The sequence below is a fragment of the Myxine glutinosa genome, chromosome 8 (assembly GCF_964187855.1).
Source record: "Myxine glutinosa chromosome 8, kmMyxGlut1.1, whole genome shotgun sequence".
Lineage (NCBI taxonomy): Eukaryota > Metazoa > Chordata > Myxini > Myxiniformes > Myxinidae > Myxine > Myxine glutinosa.
In genome coordinates, this window is record NC_136268.1 from 70,407,776 (window position 1) to 70,428,418 (window position 20,643).

General features: G+C 40.0%; 1 protein-coding gene across 2 annotated transcripts in view; it reads left to right on the forward strand.

Annotated features, from left to right (window-relative positions):
- Positions 1-20,310, forward strand: part of LOC137432584 (uncharacterized) — a 66,812-nt gene extending 46,502 nt beyond the window's left edge. Inside the window, exons 7-15 of one of the 2 annotated variants that reach the window (XM_068124628.2) lie at positions 596-706; positions 2,704-2,745; positions 4,850-4,990; positions 5,096-5,254; positions 8,609-8,648; positions 10,644-10,967; positions 12,829-14,601; positions 17,040-17,172; positions 17,418-20,310. In XM_068124628.2, coding sequence (XP_067980729.2) covers positions 596-706; positions 2,704-2,745; positions 4,850-4,990; positions 5,096-5,254; positions 8,609-8,648; positions 10,644-10,967; positions 12,829-14,601; positions 17,040-17,172; positions 17,418-17,487 — 2,793 coding nt within the window. In that variant the 3' untranslated portion in view covers positions 17,488-20,310. The remainder of the gene's footprint in view (positions 1-595; positions 707-2,703; positions 2,746-4,849; positions 4,991-5,095; positions 5,255-8,608; positions 8,649-10,643; positions 10,968-12,828; positions 14,602-17,039; positions 17,173-17,417) is intronic. The other variant, XM_068124629.2, reaches the window with a different exon arrangement.
- The last annotated feature ends 333 nt before the right edge of the window (positions 20,311-20,643 follow it).

The window sequence follows — 20,643 nt, forward strand, 5'->3', positions numbered from 1 at the left end:
GAAATGAATAATTAAATAATTAATCGATTAATTGATCAATCAATAAATCAAAAATAGCCTTTACAGCCAAATCACTTGGTCACTGCCGTATCCAAATGTGAGCTTCTTAGCTCCAAAGGTGCCTGAGATAATACCCAGAAGAGAAAGCAAATAAATAAGTACTTAATTAATCGATATTAATTAAATAACTAATCAATTAATTGATTCATCAAAAAAAAAAATACCGTTTTTGTCAAAGCACTTGCTCACTATTGTGCCAAAAGTTCAGCTTCCTAGCTCAGAGGATGGCTGAGATATCACCCGGACAACCAAGAAAAACAAACAACCAGAGTGAAAACTGAGTACTCCCTTTCAGCATGCGTCATTGCCGAGCCCCCTTCGGTGCCCGGCAATGACGTTATGCAGTGCCTGGAGATGGCATAGGAAAGGAGCGGTGTAGAACAAATCACTTGACCTGTCAGTTTGAGAGGAGACAAGTAGGGGTGTTTATACTTTCTGAAGGCACTGTATTGCCACTATGTATGTTTTTGTATATGTTTTGTTTGTATATGTATATGTTTTGCAAGCATTTTTTTTTTGTCTTTTCAAACCTCAGCCTTTTGGGATGAATCAAAAAGCTGGTATTGACACACTCGCCCTCCGTTTACCAGCAAATTCTGCAAAAAAGATACTCGAACAATTGGAGAATATGTCTTCCCCTGTCAGGGTAAGTCTCTTGTTTTGTGCTGCACTTTTCAAACCAGTCGGACTATTAGCAGAAAATTGTAAAATACTCTGTGGTGTTGTGCATCGTCTATCAAGAGATTTATTTTTCATTCGTCCGGCAGTCGGGAGCAGGACCAGAAATTCCTGGATAAAGTTTTTTTTTTTTCTCTCTGTTGATTATTCGTTTACATGACCAATATAAAGACTTCCAGGTGGGTGTGAAGTTATCATCCTTGGACAATTTGAAATAATCAAGATTTAAAAATGGCTGCCCATCTGAAAATGGTTTCCTAATATTTAGGTTAATATGGCATGTACAGACCTGCCATTTCTTACGCAATACACCTTAAACAACACAAATCGTTTATGCATGCTTTGTAAACGATTGACATTCCCACAACCACAACCATAAATATATATATATATCATGATTATTGGAAGTATTATGAAGGTGATTTGTATTCCACAGTGTTCAGGTATAATTCAATTTAAACAGATGTTTCAAGGTTTATGAATAAATTAATTCTGGGTTTTACAGCCATTTTGTCCAGATACTATTACATCACCCTATCTAACACATTACATTAGTTCTTCGTGCCTGTTGTTTGTGTCCTTTATGACGTCATTAAAAACAATTTCCTGTTTGGAATGATTTTCAATTTTGTTTCAATGTGCCAGGGAGACGGGCAGAGTAATAATATTATGTCGGTCCTCTCTGACGCTGCATCAACGGCGCAAAACCTCCGGAAGTTATTTTTCTCCGGCCTTTAAAATCTTTATTTTATTTTATTTAAATTTAATTATATTCTTAAACACTGAAGAACACAAATCAGCTTTTTAGAACTTTTGAAACCCTTCCGTTTGGCAGTACTTTGACAAAATATTACGGCATTTTGCATCACCACGACCAATCCAATTTGCCGCACGTTGACCTACCCGTGTCCTTGTTTCTCAAGACAGCGTGAGGTATAGTGTTCCATGAACTCTCTAGTTGATAGTGCGGTAGAGGGAGCTTTCGCTTGCCCTGAACGGTAATTCTAAGGAAAATGTTCATATATTTAGGTCAAAGTAGAATTGTGCTGTAGGTCCTGAATCTAATGATTTATGTACTACCTGTCATTCTTGCAAGGATGAAGGATTATTGCGTCTAAAGCCTCTTAAGTGTATTTCCAACTAAACAATAAGCATGAACAAATTAGTAAAGAGTTATGTTTTGTTTATTAATATTTTTTGCAAAGTGGTGATAAATCAATCTAAGAGGGGAGGTTCTCTTTGAACATAGAGCGGTGACATAAAAGTTTGTAAAGTTGAGTCAGCTTCAATAAATGAGTTGAGAGGAGATAAGGTATTGACACTTGCTTGCTGGCTCATTGTGTAAACTCCACTCATTCATTAGCCTCCCCTGTTCCTGAATGTATAGGGGAAGCTTTTTAAATTAATTGGCGAGTGTGCGCCCACACTCAAATGTACTTTGATATAATGTTGTTCATTCTCCGATCTACGATCATTTCCGATCTACGATTCTCCGATCATTCTTGTTCATTCTCCGATTTTTTTTTTTTTTAATTCTCCGATCTACTATAATCGATGCACCCCGGCGAGGCTCTGCATTGAATGCTCAGTTTTGTTTGGTGCACTGCGATGGATTGCACTCACGATTTATGTTGACGAACATCATGCCTCGTGCATGTAAATACCGCAGTATTGACTTGTAATTTGCAGCATTGTGCTGAACGTGTTGCAGCACCAATTGAAATGGGAGAAGAGAATAGCCAATGAAACAAGGGTATGAGTGAGATCATATTCTCCAGGATATTCATGGTGACTGGTGTAGCATAAAGATTAAAATGTGCTTTGGACGTTATCATCCTTTCTTGCATAAATTTGTGTCTTTCAAAAAAAAAAAAAAAAAGAAGATTTTTAACTATGCTGCAGGATATTGTGAGAAATTTACCCTTTGGTGGGCTATTTATTCATTGCTATTATCTCCATTTCCAGGATGCCAGGAAAATTCCCATCGACTCATTCTCCAGTGAGGGGGTTTGTTCATTCATATTTTTCTGCACTACTTGAATGCGGATTTGAGTTTTCTCTCTCTAAATTTTACCAATTGGTGCCACTGACAGCATGCTTGTTAAGTGGGTTTCCTTGTGACTTCTTGAATTTTTTTTCTTGCATTGTAAACACTAAAGACTTGACATGAAAAAACAATTGTGGATTCCATGACTTTGCATGTAATTGGAAGTAAACTCACTGTCTTATAATGGGTATGCTCTGTGTTTGCACCCTTCTTGTGGACGGGAGTGGTATTTGCTGACTCCCATGTAGAGGGAGGAGATCAAAGGAAAAGGAAAGACTGGATAGGGCATACAGAGGGGACGCAAGAACAGCACAGCAGGATTGGAGAACCTGGGCACTGATGCAATCTGGGTCCATCACTGAAGCAGGGTCTATGCCAGACAGAACTTTCTTTACCTTCTCGGGTGAGAAGGACATGTAGTCCAGTAGACAGTGGGTACGTTGGGATAAGATGCGGACAGAATGGAATAGGTTCGGTACATGAGATTTGGAGGTAAAGACAGAATTTAGACATTCTTCCTCATCGCTGGCAGTGTCTGCGGTAATGCTGTTTGAGGTGAGGGACATGGGGGTGGAGGTTGAGCATACACCAGAGACAGACTTGACAAGGCCACCCCCATGGCCTGGAGGAAGGAGGATTGTGGGAGAGTTCAGCCTTGAGATTTGTACGATTGTTTTCTGGCTTGCCTCGGATGGACATGCACACTTTGCGAGCCATGCAGAATGAATGAAAGTTATCCTTGGCCAGGTTAGCTTTCCATGCTGAGAAAGCAAGCTGCAGGAATGTAACTACCTTCCCACTTGATTTGGGTTTGTAGACTCTCACAGATTGGTAGGATAGCCACACAGGATGGGATAAACTGGTGACTTTGAGAAAGTAGACTTTTTGAAAGTATTCGCAGAAAGAATCCATATTAGTTGCTGTAGTGATCGTGGCTCAATCCTTTTGTGAGAGGGTAGATTGAAGACCCTGCCAGTGGGTCTGGGCAAACAGCCATAGTCTGCGCCACCTTCGTGGCTGCACCTGAATGTGGGTAGCATCATTAACTGGAGACATAGCTGTGCCAGTGTGCCACTGCTGCAGTTCCCCCTCTAAGCTACATTTGGAATTTGGCCAGGGTGCCGGCCATAACTCGTCTACTCTTGGCGATTGGCACCATGGGATCTTTAACATCCTCCAATTAATGCTGGCCGAAGGATGTCGAAGTCTACTTTCTTAAGCTATCTCTAGGCTCAGTTTAATGTCTATCTGAGGGACGGCAAACACGTTGATGAATCATCCTGCTTGCGAAATACCAAGATGAGATTTTATAGCATGGGTAAAAATCACGCCTAGACCATACGTTCAGAGGTGAGTGTGCATACCTACAAGCTATCCTACCAGCCCATATGCAACCATAGCTTGCTCCCTTAGAATAGCCAGAGATGTATGGACCTTGAGAAAAAGTGAGCATAAAAGGAACAAGAGAGATTGGATGGAAATTCATCATTGCTCGTTCCACGAGGGAGGACATACCAGCAGTATAAATCTGGATTGAGAGGTTTACAGATTGGGCAAGCCCACAGAGTTGCAGAAGACCTTTGCTGCAATGCCATGGCTGGTTTTTGCCAAGCTCACACCCGGACAGCTACCAAGGTGACTTGAAATCACCACAGATGAACAGAGAGTTGGTGTGGGTGATTACGAGTTTATCTACACTAGAGGAAATACAGGCGTATGGTATCGAGAATCATCATCATTGGATGGACGACGGTACACCATACAGATACATTAGGTGTTTCCGGAGAGGAATGCACACAGAAGGTAATCCAGAGGGCTTGTAGAGGGGTTTGTGAGGACAATAAGCAATGGAGCTTTTGTCAATTATAGTTTGGCATTGCTTGTTCATTTCTGATTCAATAACATCTTTATCATGGATGCTAATCCATCCCACGATATGTCCCAATAAGCTTGCTGCGTTGATCCCGTCTGCATGGTGTTTTCAAATCTTGAAGCAAAACCTTCTCCAAATATTATTTGAATTTATTTTTCCTTCTGTTATTTATTTACTGAATATTTTTTTAGTTTCCGAGTTCAAGAACTGATAGTGGTGAAGCTCCAAGTTGTCAAGTAAAACAACCCTCATTGATGATGCTTGGCTCCCACTGTCGGAAACCACTCAACTCATATTGTTCTTCTCTTCTATTGAATAGTTCTGTTTCTCAGGTAAGTATTACTGACTCCACAACCTTCGTTTTCCTTGCACGTGTGTTTAGCCATCACTTGGCTGTTGTTTCTTATTTTATTTTCATTTCTACAATGGATCTACAGACGAAGCCTCAGGACGAAGAAGTGATGACATCTTCAAAACCTGCTGCAGCTATCACACACATCACTGACTCCCAAGTTTTACCAAACACGCAACAGCTTCCTCTCCATCCTCTAAGACGTAGTTCTGGACACTTTACTGCCCTGATTGCAGAAATGGAGGTGTGTGTGAAAGCATCCTCACCTACAAACAGGACCTTTAATGTTGTAGGCCAAGGGGCAATGTAGCATTATAGAGTCTTTTGTTGTTGTTGTTTTTGTGTTGGAAATGAATGAATATGAATGATCGTTTTTAAGGCCATTTTCCCCGCTAGAGCAGGGGTTAGCCTTGCGGGCCCCATGACAATCATGGTTCCCTGTTTGGGGCAATGTTTTTATGGCCGGATGCCCTTCCTGGCGCCACCCTTAGTCGCCTCTTACGATGCGCAGGGATACGGTGTACCTATTCTAAACCGGGGCCGGTTGGAGTTAAAAGGAATTCATTTCACAGGTCTTTTGTGTTGATGTTGCTGTTTTATTTTATAAAGGTAATTTTCATGACCAATATGTTACCCAGAAGATTCTAATGCAGCACACTAAAGTTACAAAAAAACAATAAAAACCATTGTGTGGACCCTGAAACACATCATGCTAAAATATGCCATTTGGTGTCTGTCTGATGAATCTTTGACCCCGATACATTCCGTCGTTACTTATCCAATCTCAACCAAACTTGACAGGAGGCGAATGCTTACACAATGAAGGTTGTAGCACATTCATTTGCCCCCCTCCCCAAGGGGGGTTTCTCCCCCGAGCAGGTTTTCCCCACCATTGCCGTCAAAGGGGCTGCATGTTGAGGAGTATATCAGTTAAATTAGCTTTATTGTGGCGTTTTTCCAAAGAAGAAGATTTATTGTGGCGTTATTCCAAAGTCGCTTTTAATAACAAAATTGATGATAATCGCATATTAATAATGTTATTACAAAACGATATGAATACTAATAATGTCCCACATTCCCCCAAGGCGTTTTTCCTGCAGTGATAACGTGTATAAATAGCTTATAGTTATAATGGCGTTTCCGTGGGAGCAACGGCTTCTACAGGAAGTAAAAAATTATAAACCACAAACACGTATGATTCGCCTTTTAAACAGTCGCTAATGCTGTTTATAACAATAAATGAAGAAATTTGGAGTAATCTCGACATCCGTGAAGTAAGGTTTACTTACAGAACTGATCGGAGATCTACGGCACTCTTATATACCCCACAAATGTTGGGTTAATAACATGACCCTTTCTGCCGCTACCGTGGCATTTTTCGTAGCGAACTTTTGAAACTCGCTCTTGCTGTTTATACGAAACTGAAAGGGAGTAAGCCCAGGTTGTGCTCATTTACCAAGCTGCTAGCTTGCGCTTGCCAAGCCAGCCATTCCTTAACGGTTTTGAATGGAGTGCATGCTCGAATGCTTCAACCACTTGGTGATCTCTCTCCAAGAAACTTGGTAAATTAACATACCCAATGTTCTTGAGACCCCACCATAGATCGTCTGTAATCTATGTACCCCAAATAGGAATGACCCTTCCTGTCGCTCCCGTAGTGAACGGGTGTACTCGTTTCATAAAAAAGAAAAATCTGCATTTGGCATCTGAACTAAGTGGGTTGTGCAGATAATCAGTAAAACTTGTGTTAGTATGTGAAATTATATTAGTGACAGATGAGGCAATGTTAGTAAAATAATAATTTAAGAAATCAGAAATATCTGTAGCAATTGAGATAACCTGTTCTCCATCCTAGGATAACCATTCTTGTTAGTCTTAGTGGGTTGTGCAGAAATTCATATTGTCTATACTATATTGATTTTACGCCATGTATTTTTCTTTAATACTAGTTATATTCGCTTCATAAAGTTCTATTATAAGTACTGTAGCCTACCTTAAGTAAGATTTATCAATGCTCTTTTATAAATGCTGTTTCTTTATCAGTCCATAATGTCTGAAGTTTCCTTTTGCTTTATAAAAATCTGTTTAAAGCTCCCATAAGACAGCTGCTTATTTTTCAAAGGAAAACCCCATGCATATCCTGACCTTTTATCAATAAGGGTTAAAGCATACTTGTATCTCAGACATTTTAAAATTCAATCAAGTCACAAGACCATGTGTAACCGAACCGACCACTTAGGAATCAACCCTCCTCCTTTTAAATTTTGTGATTATTAGTTTATGTAATAATTGACTGATTGCATTTTTGTTCGCTCCTCAGTCTTAACGTTCACATCGTTGAAGTTTAATTTTTTGGGGATTATCAAGCCATGAGGCTAAATTGAACCCATACCAGTTTATTTTGCAATCAATCTGTCCACCTTTTCTCTTAATGTTGGATTTTTCATCAAGGATAAATTATACAGCATTTCTGTATCGGTTTCATTTCTTATCCAACATCGTGCTATCACCAAAATCATTGTTGTTTCATACAAACTTCATGAACCATACTTTTAAGTGTGCTTCAAGCTTTCGTATTTCCGTCTTTGTTTAATTTCTCACTGAAGTTTGTTCCAGATCCACAAAAAGAATAACCATGGAGATTTTATTCTGCAGGAAATTCCAGTTGTAAATTTACTTCCTGATTAAAAAAAACAAACTTTTGGAATGCCTATTTTACATCTTGGTGGAACCACCTTGTCTAGTTTTAACAAATCCACACTTTTTGGTCCCACATGCCAAACGTGTTTATTATTTTTACTTTTCACACATAAGATATTTCTATTATCAGTTTTCTTTGTGACAATACATTTTATTTATTTGGTAGGAATTTTAACTTTTCCGACTGAGCGAGTATGCTTAATTGGCTTTTATTGGAAATATCCGTATCTTAAGATGTAATACATAAAGCATATTCAAAAAGGGCCCTTAGTCTTTTATCCATTTATTTAAGGTTAAAGGTTGTTTACATATATTTCTCTCCTTGTAACTACTTTTTTGAAATATTCATTATTCAACTTTTATAATGTTAAGGTTGTTTCTTCGAAACTGAAACCGCCCCTTTTAAACATTTCCTTGAAAAGTATTGGCCTAATTCCTCCAATTTTCTTCTTTTTCCTCTTCACTTAATATTTTATCACTCTTTGTGATATCAAACGTATTCTTCAGTCTTTCATTCGTTTTGCTGTTCTAGTTACATATTGCTTTAAAAATCATTCTTTCTCTGACAAAATCTCATTGCTTCAAAGTAACCAAATCTAGAACCACATTTATAGTTTTTTCTAAATTTGAGTTACATTTCGAGCTGGCTGGTTATTGGGGTCATGAGGTCAAAGGTCATGCTTGGTTAAAAAAAAATCCTGTTACCGCGATAACTCGTGAACCAGTCGAGTCAGTGGTTTGAGGTGCGTTGCAAGGCCAGTGTTGTGTATGAATCAGTAAGTTATTGAATGTGTACGGTCTCAGATCTACTTTCATCTGCTGTGATGTATCCTGGGCTGTAATCGATGTATCCCAGCACGTCTGAAATGTTTAAATCCTCTGTCTTGTTTTATTCCAGGATTGGCCTTTTCAGCTGAAGTCTAATTCGACCAACCAAAGTAAGTTTTTTTTTTTTTTTTTTTTTTTTTTTTTTTTTTCCATTTTTACTTGCAAAAATGTAAGATCTTTCAAGTGTATTGGTTGGTCTTGTGCGTTATTACTGGGCAATTTATTTTTATTTTTTTTGCAACTATGTTGATCGTGTGTGTGCGTGCGTGCGTGCGTTTGCCTGTCCACTCACTTATACTTGCCTACAGGTCACAATATTAAACTAATCTTCATGAAACTTCACCAAATGGTAGAGTTCGTGTTCTGGCAAAATCCTATATACTTGAGGTCAAAAGGTCAACATAGGCCAAAGGTCAACCACTTTTTTCCGAATTCTAAAATCCTCAATTTTCATCCGATTGACTTGAAATTTGAATAGGATTTACATATCGGCTAGCTGAATTCAACTACCAACTATTTTTGAGATCAGCATAGGCCAAAAGGTCAACGTAGGCCAAATTTCTAAAATTGTCAGTTTTCATCAGATTAACATAAACTTTGAAGATTTGCATATCAGGTCACTGAATTCAACTACTAATTATTTTTGAGGTCAAAAGGATTCTCTATGAGTGCCATGCTACTTTGTTCTGTTTTGCAAAGTGTCGCTCTACGAGTGATTTTTCATTATGTGTTTGTGTTTGTCTGTCTGCTCACTTATACTTGCCTGCAGGTCACAATTTTAAACTGATCTTCGCAAAACTTCACCAAGTGGTAGAGTTCGTGGTCCGACAAAATCCTATATATTTTTGAAGTCAAAAGGACAACATAGACCAACGGTCAACCACTTTTTTTCGAATTTCTAAAATCCTCAGTTTTCATCCGATTGACTTTAAATTTGAATTGGATTCACTTAATTATCAGCAAACTGAATTCAACCACCAACTATTTTGGAGATCAACATAGGCCAAAAGGTCAACAACCTTTCCTCATTTCTAAAATCCTCAACTTTCATCCTATTAACTTGAACTTTGAATAGGATTTGCATATCTGGTTACTAAATTTAACCACCAAGTATTTTTGAGGTCAACATAGGCCAAATTTCTATAATCCTCAATTTTCATATCATTTACCTGAAATTTTAAGAGGATTTGCATACTAGGTCACTGTATTCAACCACCAATTATTTTTGAGGTCATCATAGGCGAACCACTTATTTTCGGGTTTTTTTTTTTTTTTGTGTGTACCAGATCGAGGCTCGTGTAAGAGCTAACATTAATCACAAAAAAACAAACTGACACATGAAACGTATAATAAAGGGAGCGGGAGACAAGATGGGGAGAGAGAGGGAAGCACACAAGTACAACAGTAGAGAACAGGGACATCGGGAGATCTGTGGGAGGGAGAAGGCTTGGGGGGAGGAGGCATGGGATGGGGGGGGGGGGGGGTGGGAGAGGTATAAAACACATGGCGCAAGTATCGTGCTGTGCATGACATATTTCTTGTTATTTTTCTTTGATCTGTAGTTTAAAGCAGGTTTGTGTTTTGAATCATTATAATGCTTCACTGCTTGGGTTTAACTTTTAAAAAAGTCTTATATATTTTGTCAGGCATTGGAGCCATACAAAGCAATTCAAAATTCAAAAATCCATTGCATAAAAATTTAAAAAGATGGAACCTAGGTAAAAAAAGGAAATAAAGTTTTGCTTTTCTTTACATGCTTATTTCTCAGTTAGCTGGTAGTGTGTGGCATTGCCTTATCATACATAGCATTTTGGTGCCCATCCAAAGTTGTTTTAACAGCATGAAGAATGAGCTATGAAGTGTGGTGAGATGAAAAAGGGGCGGGGGCAGATTATTTCCTCCCTGACTGAACGTCATTATTGATCCAGTTGGGGTTTTATCTGTATCTTGATAATTTGTCTGAGACTAGTTCGATTTCTAGAAATGTAAAATCCAAACCTGAAACATCTCGGGTAACAATCTAATGTCCTCACCACTCAACTGCTGTATGGTTACTGAAGCAACTGTTCCAGCTGTTTTTACATGTGCTGCTGTTATTTCTGCAGAATCATTGACAACATCCAGACACTCATCAGTTCATTTCCAGAACAAGCGCCCAAGATTGCTTGTTCCGGACCACTTTATTCCCACGTCTTCCACAAAGCAAATGAAATCGGATCCGCAAGATGAGTATCAGAGCCCCATGCTAATGGAATCCTGGCGCTGTGACACATGTTTGATTGACAACATTGGGAGCAGACGTTATTGTGTGGCTTGCACGGCATACCGCCTCTATCCTGAGTTGCCAACTCCATTCTTGATGCAGCCACCCGATTTGCACATTGATGAAACTTCCTCTTCTACTGCAGTCTATGCGGCCCCTGCTCTGAGTAAGCTCAACTTGATCAATTTTAAAGGAGTTCAAGAGACTGGTTGCTTGTTCATGTAAAAGGCTGGCATGTATTATATTAAGAGCAAAGCAAGCGGAGATAGTTCTTCAAAATATATTACCATGGATTACCACCATAATGGGGCGTTGTGGATTTTCACATGGATTTTGACAAGTTTGCATTACGACACAAGTTCTGGATGCTGCTGATTCTGCCTTTATGGCTTAATCAGCAAGACGGAAAATAGTTTTTAGAAAAGTTGTGAAAAGCTCTTGATAACAAACACCCTGATTAATGCAAGGTTGTTGAAATCATGAAAACATAACTGGCAAATGCAGAAATATGAGGAAACTTTAGAAAACAACACAAGGAGGCCAGCAAAGATGTCTGATTTTTACAGCCCCTGTAATGTCGAAATTTGGTTTTTGACACGGGTTGTCCGTCCGTCCGTGCGATCGTGATGGGTTTTCATTCCCGCCATTGAGAACAGCTGAAGGGATCCAAGTCAAAGCTGTTGCAGGTATGTATAATGAGGTAAAGATGAACTGATTAGATTTTGGGGATCACGAGGTCAAAGGTCATGCATGGTAAATACCCTGTTACCGCGATAACTTGTGAACCAGTGATTGGATTTTCTCCAAAGTTGGTACAAGTACGTGTTCCTCATGCAGTGTATATCAAGCGTGCATGTATCAATATAACAAGCGTCATTTAAAATCAGCTGTTTCCCATGCAACAATATAACAAGCGTCATTTGAAATCACATGTTCATTACATGTTTGCTTTCGTGCTTTTGGACGAGCATCCTATCTCTAATTTGATTGGTTACCTAGCATAGCAACGACTCCTCCTTAGCTGAGGATTTCCGAAGGGATGCTTGTGCAACAGCACTTAAGGAAATCCTTAGCGAAGGGAAAGCTTAAGGGAAATCTTTTCTTAACCCATAAAGCACGTGGAGCCACGATCGTGCTCAATACGTATATGCAAATGAGTTTAAAATGACGTCAACCCCAAACAACGAATCGTGACCTTTCTTACAATGTATAATACTCGGTAACTTATGAAAGGTTGCTTCTAATTGGTAGAGAAAAGCCAGTGACGGGAGGGGTGGGAGGAAGGGAGGGCCTGAATTTTAAGGGAGGATTTAAGGGAAACCTTATGGCTATTCATATATGCAACCATCCTCAACTTAAGGATATCCTTAAGGGAAAAGTTAAGGAAAGCCTTAACCTTTCCCTTGAGGATGCTTTATGCAACTGAGCCAGAGTCTGTCATAGGTTTTGTTTACCACGATAACTTAAGAACGGCTGAAGGGAAGGAACGAAGTCAAACTTGGCACAAGTATGTATAATGATGCAAAGATGAACTGATTCGATTAGGGGGTCAAGAGGCCAAATATCAGATGTCCCATTAGGTAAAAATTCTGTTACTGTTCTAACTTGTGAACCTGTGATGGGATTTTGACCAAACTTGGTATAAGTATATATTATGACGAAAAGATGAACCTATTAGATTTCTGCATCAAAGGTCAGAGGTCATGCCAGGTAAAAAAATGATACTTTAGAAGAGCTAAAGGGATTTAAATCAAATTTGGTACAAGGATGTATAATGATGTAATAATGTGGGTGGAGGCATATTGGTCGATGTCACGACTTCAAAGAGTACCATTGTAGTTTTTATAAATGTTTACTTCTACACATTCTGTGATTCTATCAACGTGTTAATTACTCAAATAATGAAAAATGCATCCATGGAAAATTACAGCAGATAACTTTACATGCAAGACTGATGAAGGATGTGGTTCGTTGTGGTTTGATGCTCCTTTGCCTTTTTTTAATGAAAGCCTGTTATGTTTCTCCAGCAACCAAAGACATAAGAGGCACCTTGGATACCAGCTTAAGCCGATCATCAGAGTTGAATACAATTGGAGATCTGGATGAAGCAGTAAGCTCAACAACTGCATCACAGACTGGTGGCATCGACTCTCCAGCCGAGTCGCGGTGTACTACACTTCTGGGACTGTTAAAGGCACCTCTCGCTCAATTCCTCCCCACTCAACAAGAAGCAACTTTGCAGTTGGTCGATTATCCTAGCATTGAGGCGAAGGCTTCATCTGCTATGGCTGCCTCGCAACAATCGAACGAAAGGCAATTGTTATTACCCACAGGCACAACGACCTCTTTTCTTAATGCAACAATCCCCTCTTCACTCCCTGATTATCGTGACTCTGGAACAAACAGGAACACGGCCTTCGGTCTCAAAAGACCTCCACAGCCCACTTCTTCCCTTGGTTTTGATGAAACAAGCCAAATGCATTTGCTTCAAGACCAGGATCAAAACACAAATTGTGTTTCAACATTTATGACAAAACCTTTCTCTACAACCTTGCCTGTCTGTACACCATCTCCATTGCAATCCACTCTTGCGAGCAGCAATTCCCTTTCTACCGCATTTAGTCCTCTAATAAATCCTGCCGTAAACACTATTTCGTCCACTGCCTCAAGCAACTTGATGCCTGCTCTATTCACTCAGTCGGAATCACCCATCAATTCTGCATTCATCTCGTTCACCATGCCTCCCGGTAGTATTTCAACTCTTAAGTCTGCTTTCTCTCATGCAGAACTTTCCCATAACACAACTTCAGTTTTCTCCACAAATTCTTCCACACCAGCTAGCATTCCAATAACGTCATTTGATTTACCTGCCTATCCATCCTCAGAAAATCCTATAAATTGTTCCTCCATTACTACAATAGTCACACCGCCAACCAATGCCTTGCTCACTGTTACCACGACTTCTGCAACCACCACCTCAGGGGCATTTGTAGCTTTTCCTCGACATTCTCAGCCAAGCACACAGTCTGGACTTTTGCCCACTAGTGCCACATTGAGGTCTTCAAATCAACCTGGTTCTACAGTTTTATCTCTCGCTGCTACAAGTGGTTCTCCTGCCGTTCTTTTCGGCACACATGCGGTATCTACAACTGCTCCATCTTTTGCTTTTCCACCAAAGTTTTGGCCTTCCGTTTCCACTGCGTCAGACTCTGGGAAATCATGCAACGCGTCAATTTCCACTTCGGCATCGTACTCCACTGCAATAAGCTCGACATGTGATACTTCACGAGCCCAACCACTTAGCACATGTCAACCACAATATTTAGCCTCAGATTCCACGACCATTAGCACAAGAACAACCTCACCTCTTCTGAAAATCCTGCCATTTTCTTCTAGTCATGCATCGACCTCACAATCAACACCCATGGCAGCACCGACTATGCCTTTCCTTGCACCGACAACTCCCTCATCATTTACCTTTCGTGCTGAGTTTCCCAGTAACTCTGAAGGAGGTCTTTCAAGTTCAACTCACAGCGCAATAGTCACCACTACACCACAGGTTCCTCCCCCTTTTTCTTTTCGATCTACCAGTGACTGTTCACCCATGATCATAAACACAGAAGGTATGACGAGTTCAGCTGAAAAATTCCCCTTTGGCCCTAAAATTGCAGAAAGTGCCACCAACACGGGAACGACATCCTTTCCTTTTGGAACAATATCGCAAGCAAATACGAGCTGTGTTACCTTTGAAATGCCCACACCTGCTCCAGCATTATCCTTTGCTACCAATGGATTCACAGGTAATTTATATTTGATAACTGTTTCCCATTTGCCATCGTCATATTTTCGCAGTTTTTCATGAATTGATGAACATCATCTTGCTGTTCTGAATACCGTATTTTCTGGTGTATTGACTGCACCCGTGTATTAACCGCACCAGTGTATTTACCGCACCCATTTTTCACCCTCTAAAAACAAAAAACAATTCATGCTCCCGGCGAAGCTTGATGCAGGACTGGAAGTGTGTAGTCTTATCAGCTGTCATTGGGTACATGTTGGGAGATGTGTGTGCGGTGTCGAAACGACAGATCGTTGAACGTGCCATGAACCGATAGGTCCACGATGGGCTGGTCATGATGTGCCCAATGTCATCCTCCTCAGCTAAACTCCTCGCCTTCAGCCTGAGAGCAAGTGTTGTAAATGAAAAACGTGTAAATTCAAACTAATTTCCCATTATAAGAGGCACAGGTTAGGGTAAGTGCTGCCTCAATCCTCATCTTATTGTCTATTTTTATGCCTCCTCCGACGAAGTCGAAGGAGACTATGTTTTCAGGTTGTCCGTCCGTCTGTGATAGGTTTTCACTACCGCGATAACGTGAGAAGGAATCTTAGTCGAACTTGGTGCAGGTATATATAATGAGGTAAATATGAACTGATTCGATTTTGGGGTCACGAGGTCAAAGGCCAAATGTCAGAGGTCATGTTAGGTAAAAATCTTGTTACTACGATAACTTGTGAACCAGTGATGGGATTCTGACCAGATTTGGCACAATTATATAGAATCTGACCAAAATCTGACCACAATCTGACCAAAATGGCCTCTAAACGGTGTTTTTTAAAATATAGAATGACGTAAAGATTAACTGATTAGAATTTGGGGTCAAGAGGTCAAAAGTCAAAGTATTATGTCTATAACTTGAGAACAGCTGAAGTGATCTAAATCAAACTTGGTACAGATATCTATAATTATATAAAGGTTATCTGATTAGATTTTGGGGTCGTGAGGTCAAAGGCAGAGGTCATGTCAGGTACAAATGTGATAACTTGTGAACAGCTGAAGGGATTTAAATCAAACTTGGTACCAGTATTATAGTGATGCAATAATGTGGGCGAAGGCCTATCAGTCGACTTCACGACGTTGAAGAGTGTTGTTCTAGTTTTTATTGTATTATTAAACATTGCTCTTGGTTTGAGTTTGTTAACCCCACTATTGCTTATAGCACAGGGGAATGCACAGTCGCCTTCAAGCAGTCTACCCTGGGTTTGAATCTCGATCCAGATGTTAGCTGTCATAATGATGTTTCACAATCACAGTAAGACATAAATTTATGCACCATCCTTGTCACAAGGACGCTGAGCTGGAGGAACATTATCTTATAAATTGCCATTGGATGATGTTAGAGATGCTGCAGTGTCATTTATGAAAAACTAGTCGAGTTATTGCAGGCACCATTAATACATTTTAATTTCTTGCTTTGACTGATTGCTGGAAAGGCAGTGGTGAACTACTCTGCAGAAACAGTGCCCAGGAACTGCTTCAGCAGGACAAATGCTCTATCCAGAGCATTTTATTGAATTATGAAATATATTGTAACGGGACCCAGTCGTGCCTCAAAGGACTTAACTAAGGGAAGTGCGTCGTGGACTGCGATGCGAGCGTGGCGCAGGTCCCGGAGCCAGTGCAGCATGGTCACAGGCTGTGGTGTGAGTGCTTACCCCGATACAAGTGTGGCACGGGAGCAGACCCCTGTGTGTTCTGAAGCCATTCCAATGTTGCTTTGGCTGTATGCGTGAGGTCATTGTCCTGTTGGAATGTAAATCTTCACTGCAGTCTAAGGTCTTTTGCACTCAAACAGGTTCTCCTCAATGATTTGCCTGTATTCGACTCTATTTATTGTTCCGTCTATCCTTACAATCCTCCCAGGCTCTACTTCTGAAAAGCATCCCCATAGCATGATGCTGCCACCACCATGCTTCACAGTATGGGTGATGTTAGATAGGTGATGAGCTGTGCTCAGTTTCTGCCATATGCCATGCTTTGCATTAAGGCTAAAGACTTAAATTTTGAATTGAATTGGCCACAGGTAGATTCCAATCAAGTTGTGGAGACATCTCAAGGATGATCAAAGGAGATTTGGATGCACCTGAGCCCAATTTGGAGTGTCATTGCAAAAGGGTTGAATACTAATTGACTCGAGACAGTTCAGCTTTTCATTTTTAATTATTTTGTATTAAAAAAAATAAAATTATATATATATATATATATCCACTTTAACATTATGGGGTATTATGTGGAGACAAGTGACTAAAAAATCTTAATTTATTCAATTTTAAATTTGGGCTGTAACACAACAAAATGTGAAAAAGTCAAGGGGTGTGAATACTTTCTGAAGGCAGTGTATGTATTTTGAATGCGGGTACCTTTCCCTAACATTAAATTATTGTCTCCATTCTGCAGCTGGATTTCAATTTCCCGTTAACATCTTAACCCCAGGTGCGGGATTGGGGTGTTGTGGAACGACCACACCCTCAGCTGAAAGCCCTCTCACAACATCCGCAAAGGTTCCCAGATCACCGAATTTCACCATTGGGTACGAAAGCACAACATCCTCTTTGTGCATTTCCATTGCTCCATTACCTTTGTATCTTCATCACCTTTAAGTTTTCTTCAACTTTCTTTTATCCCCCACCTTTGCTTGGATGTTTCTCAATTCTTCTTTCATGTGCCGTGTAAAGGCCCGTTCCAATTTTGCCGGTTCCTTCCGTTCGTGTAGAATTGCCCTGTCGTGGGAATGCAGCGCTGCTTACCAAGTGTTGATGTATTTATCGCGTACAGTTATGGAGGGAGCAACAAGAACCGCCCTTCCAACATGCGCCGTTTCCGTGTTGGGTACCGGCGGAGATGATGACGTCTCAATTGTGTGGGATTTCCCACTCATCCATCCCAGCTTCTCTCCAAAACTGTTGAGACAATATGCCAGCAAATGAAGACAACGGTCCGCTGTTTTAATCGTCAGATGAGCCAAGTCTATATTTTTTTTTTTTGCAGGGTTGTGATTGAGTTTAACTTTCTTAAGTGCTGATTGCTGCAATGTATTTAATGCTTTGAAGTCCAATTTTTGTCAGGTTCCGTGTATTATTTTGACAACGTTTGAAAGGATGATCGCTTGTTCTATTTTAGTTGTGATAAAAACTGAAATGGAAGCATTTTAAATGGCAGATTTCATTAATATCGAATACTGTATACTGCGGCTGTGTAAAATTGATTTCTTCTGGATTGTCCAAAGTATTCAATTTTTTGACGTTTGGTAATTTAACCAGTAAATAAATCCTACCTTATGTTGTACTTGCTTATCGGACTTTACATCGGATCAAAATGTTTCCACAAATTTTATTTTTTGCAGAATATGAATTTAATTTTCGCAGAGGTGTCTGTCTTCTTCCGACTCCCTTCTGGCATTGCACCTTCGACTCTTTCCATGTTTTGTAAACCCGCTCCTCCCCCAGGTTTCTGCAGGGCGCACACGGTCCACCATCAACCCCCTTCTGGTGAATTTCCCAAAATTCAGAATCACTGCTCACCTCCACTCATTCGTTCCTCTTTTTTTCCACCTGTGGAACCAATTTCTACCTTCTCTTCAATCTCATTCCTCCCTCCAAATCTTCAAGACAGCTGTTCACCACCATCTCAGATCATCCCCAATGCAAATACATGATATTTTCTACCCTGTTAACACCGTTGACCCCTCCCACACCCAAACCCACCTCCTTCCAAATTTCAAGTTTTTCCTTCTTGAGAGTTTCCTTGTGTGTTCATCTTGTCCACCCCATGCAGCCTCCCTTACTCCTCATTCCTCCCCACACCCATGTTGTCCAAGACCCTCTCTTTCTCTCCTGTTCTTTTTGTTCTGTTGCGTCCTGATCCGTTCAGTGTACTCGCTCTTTCTTCCACAAGCCTTGACCTTGTATACAAAAAAATGGGGAAGGGGGAGAGTACAAGAGGAGGGTGAGAGGGAGGTGGTGGGGTTCATCAGTCTTGTAGTTGTGCTTTTTAATTTTTCAAAATACCTGTGTATTGTCGAGGTGTAACAATGGATCTTGATTTGGATTACTTTCCTCAGTACAAATTTTTTTTTTTTTTTGGACAGTAAAGCTTTGTTTGTCTGCATCTGCAGCTTTTGTACACAGTTTGTCATCTTCATGCAAATTCTGTCAAACATGTGAAACTGTCTCTTGGTCGAATTCTAATGTAATACATAATTGGTGTGCACCCAAAAGGACTAAATTTGCCATCGCACAATCATTTAATCCCACCCTTCACTCCAAGACCCATCAATATTGGATGTTAACTTCCACAGGTTTTATTGGATAAGATTATTCTGTCATCCAAGAGGTTGAGCTCCTGGGCCAAGAGGAAATGCCTTAATTAGAGTAAAGTGCTGTACTTTTGTATTAACCTGCATACTTTGGTGGTGTCGCTTTATTAGCTTTTAATCCATCGGCTTGAATATCATACGACAGTACGAACCTTTTTATTTGACTTTGATGTCTTGTTTTCCAAGTTGTTTCCGTTTATATTTTCAAAAGGAACTCTTCACATACGACATTCGCTACCACAAACTTTCTATATACCGACCTTGAGCCAATTTCAAGTAAAACTAGAACGGCACTCCGTAGAGGGCATACCTCCGCCTGGTTGGCCATATCACTCGATGGTGAAGAATCACTTAAATAATTATACTAGCTGAATCCGGATCTTCACCAAAATTGAATCGATTCTTCCTTGGCACACACACAACCTGTACAAACAAGTTTGGTCCAAATCCATCCAGAACCTTTTGAGATATCCTGCTATATGTTGGTTTTAGCCCCGTCAATGGTAAAGAATCACTTCAAAAATTAAATAATTCTCGTATCCGAATCCATATTCAAATCTTCACCAAAATCGAATCGATTCTTCCTCGTCACACACACAACCGGTCCACCACGTTTCGTCCAAATCCGTGCACCATCTTTTGAGATATCCCGCTATGTATCGTTTTTGGCCCTATCTCCCAATGGTGAAGAATCGCTTTAAAAATTCTTCTAGCCGGATCCGAATACGGATCTTCACCAAAATCTAATCATTTCGTCCTTGTCACATACGCTACATCTCTCCCCAAATTTCGTCCGAATACGTCCACAACTTTTTGAGATATTTTGTTCACAACCAGACAGACAGGAGTGAAAACATCACCTCCATCCACCTTTGGTGGAGGTTAAATGGAAGTTTGAATGCTTTTAACAAGACTTTTTCAAGAAGTGCAGGGTGCTGAAAGAAACTTTGTTGTAATTCTGTCGTTGTACGTTGGGCTAAAAGTCCAAAACAATTTTTTCAGCAAATGTATCCTTTTACAGCAAGTGCTGTTTCACCATATTCTGAATTTTGCTCTTCAAATGTCAGAACGCACAAGTGTTTTGGTTTTATTTGCAATTCTTGCACTTGGACGTCTCTTCGCTGTTGCCGTTCTGTAACGTCGCACGATGGTGTTGATTTAGGAAGTTGAACATGGTATATATTTCTAATTATCATGCCAAACATTTCATTATCATTTTTCCAGTTTGATATGTTGAGGATGTTCTAGCTGAATATTTCATGTTTATACTTGTGCTTTGTGTTAAATGTGGAAATAGACTTCTCAGTAATGTCAGTGGATGGTAAATTGGCAATAAAATACACCTGAGTTTCTTCTACTTGTTCAACTGATCTTAGCAAGCTTTTCTATATCCAGGTGTAAAAAAAAAATTTTGTACACAAAGTTTAAGTGCATGGAAGACTTGGAATACACAAAAAACGGTGGAAGTGCAGGAGGGTAGAGGAACACTTTGAGGAAGAATGAATGAGGGGAGGATATGGGATTAACAAGCTGGATGCAAGCTCAAACACAGCAACAGCAACAAGAAAAAGAGCAATCGGAGATTGCAAATCAATCAGAGAATTAGATCAAATCAGAATCAAATCAGAGATTGCAAATCAATCAGAGAATTAGATCAAATCAGAATCAAATCAAAGAGCAGAGAAT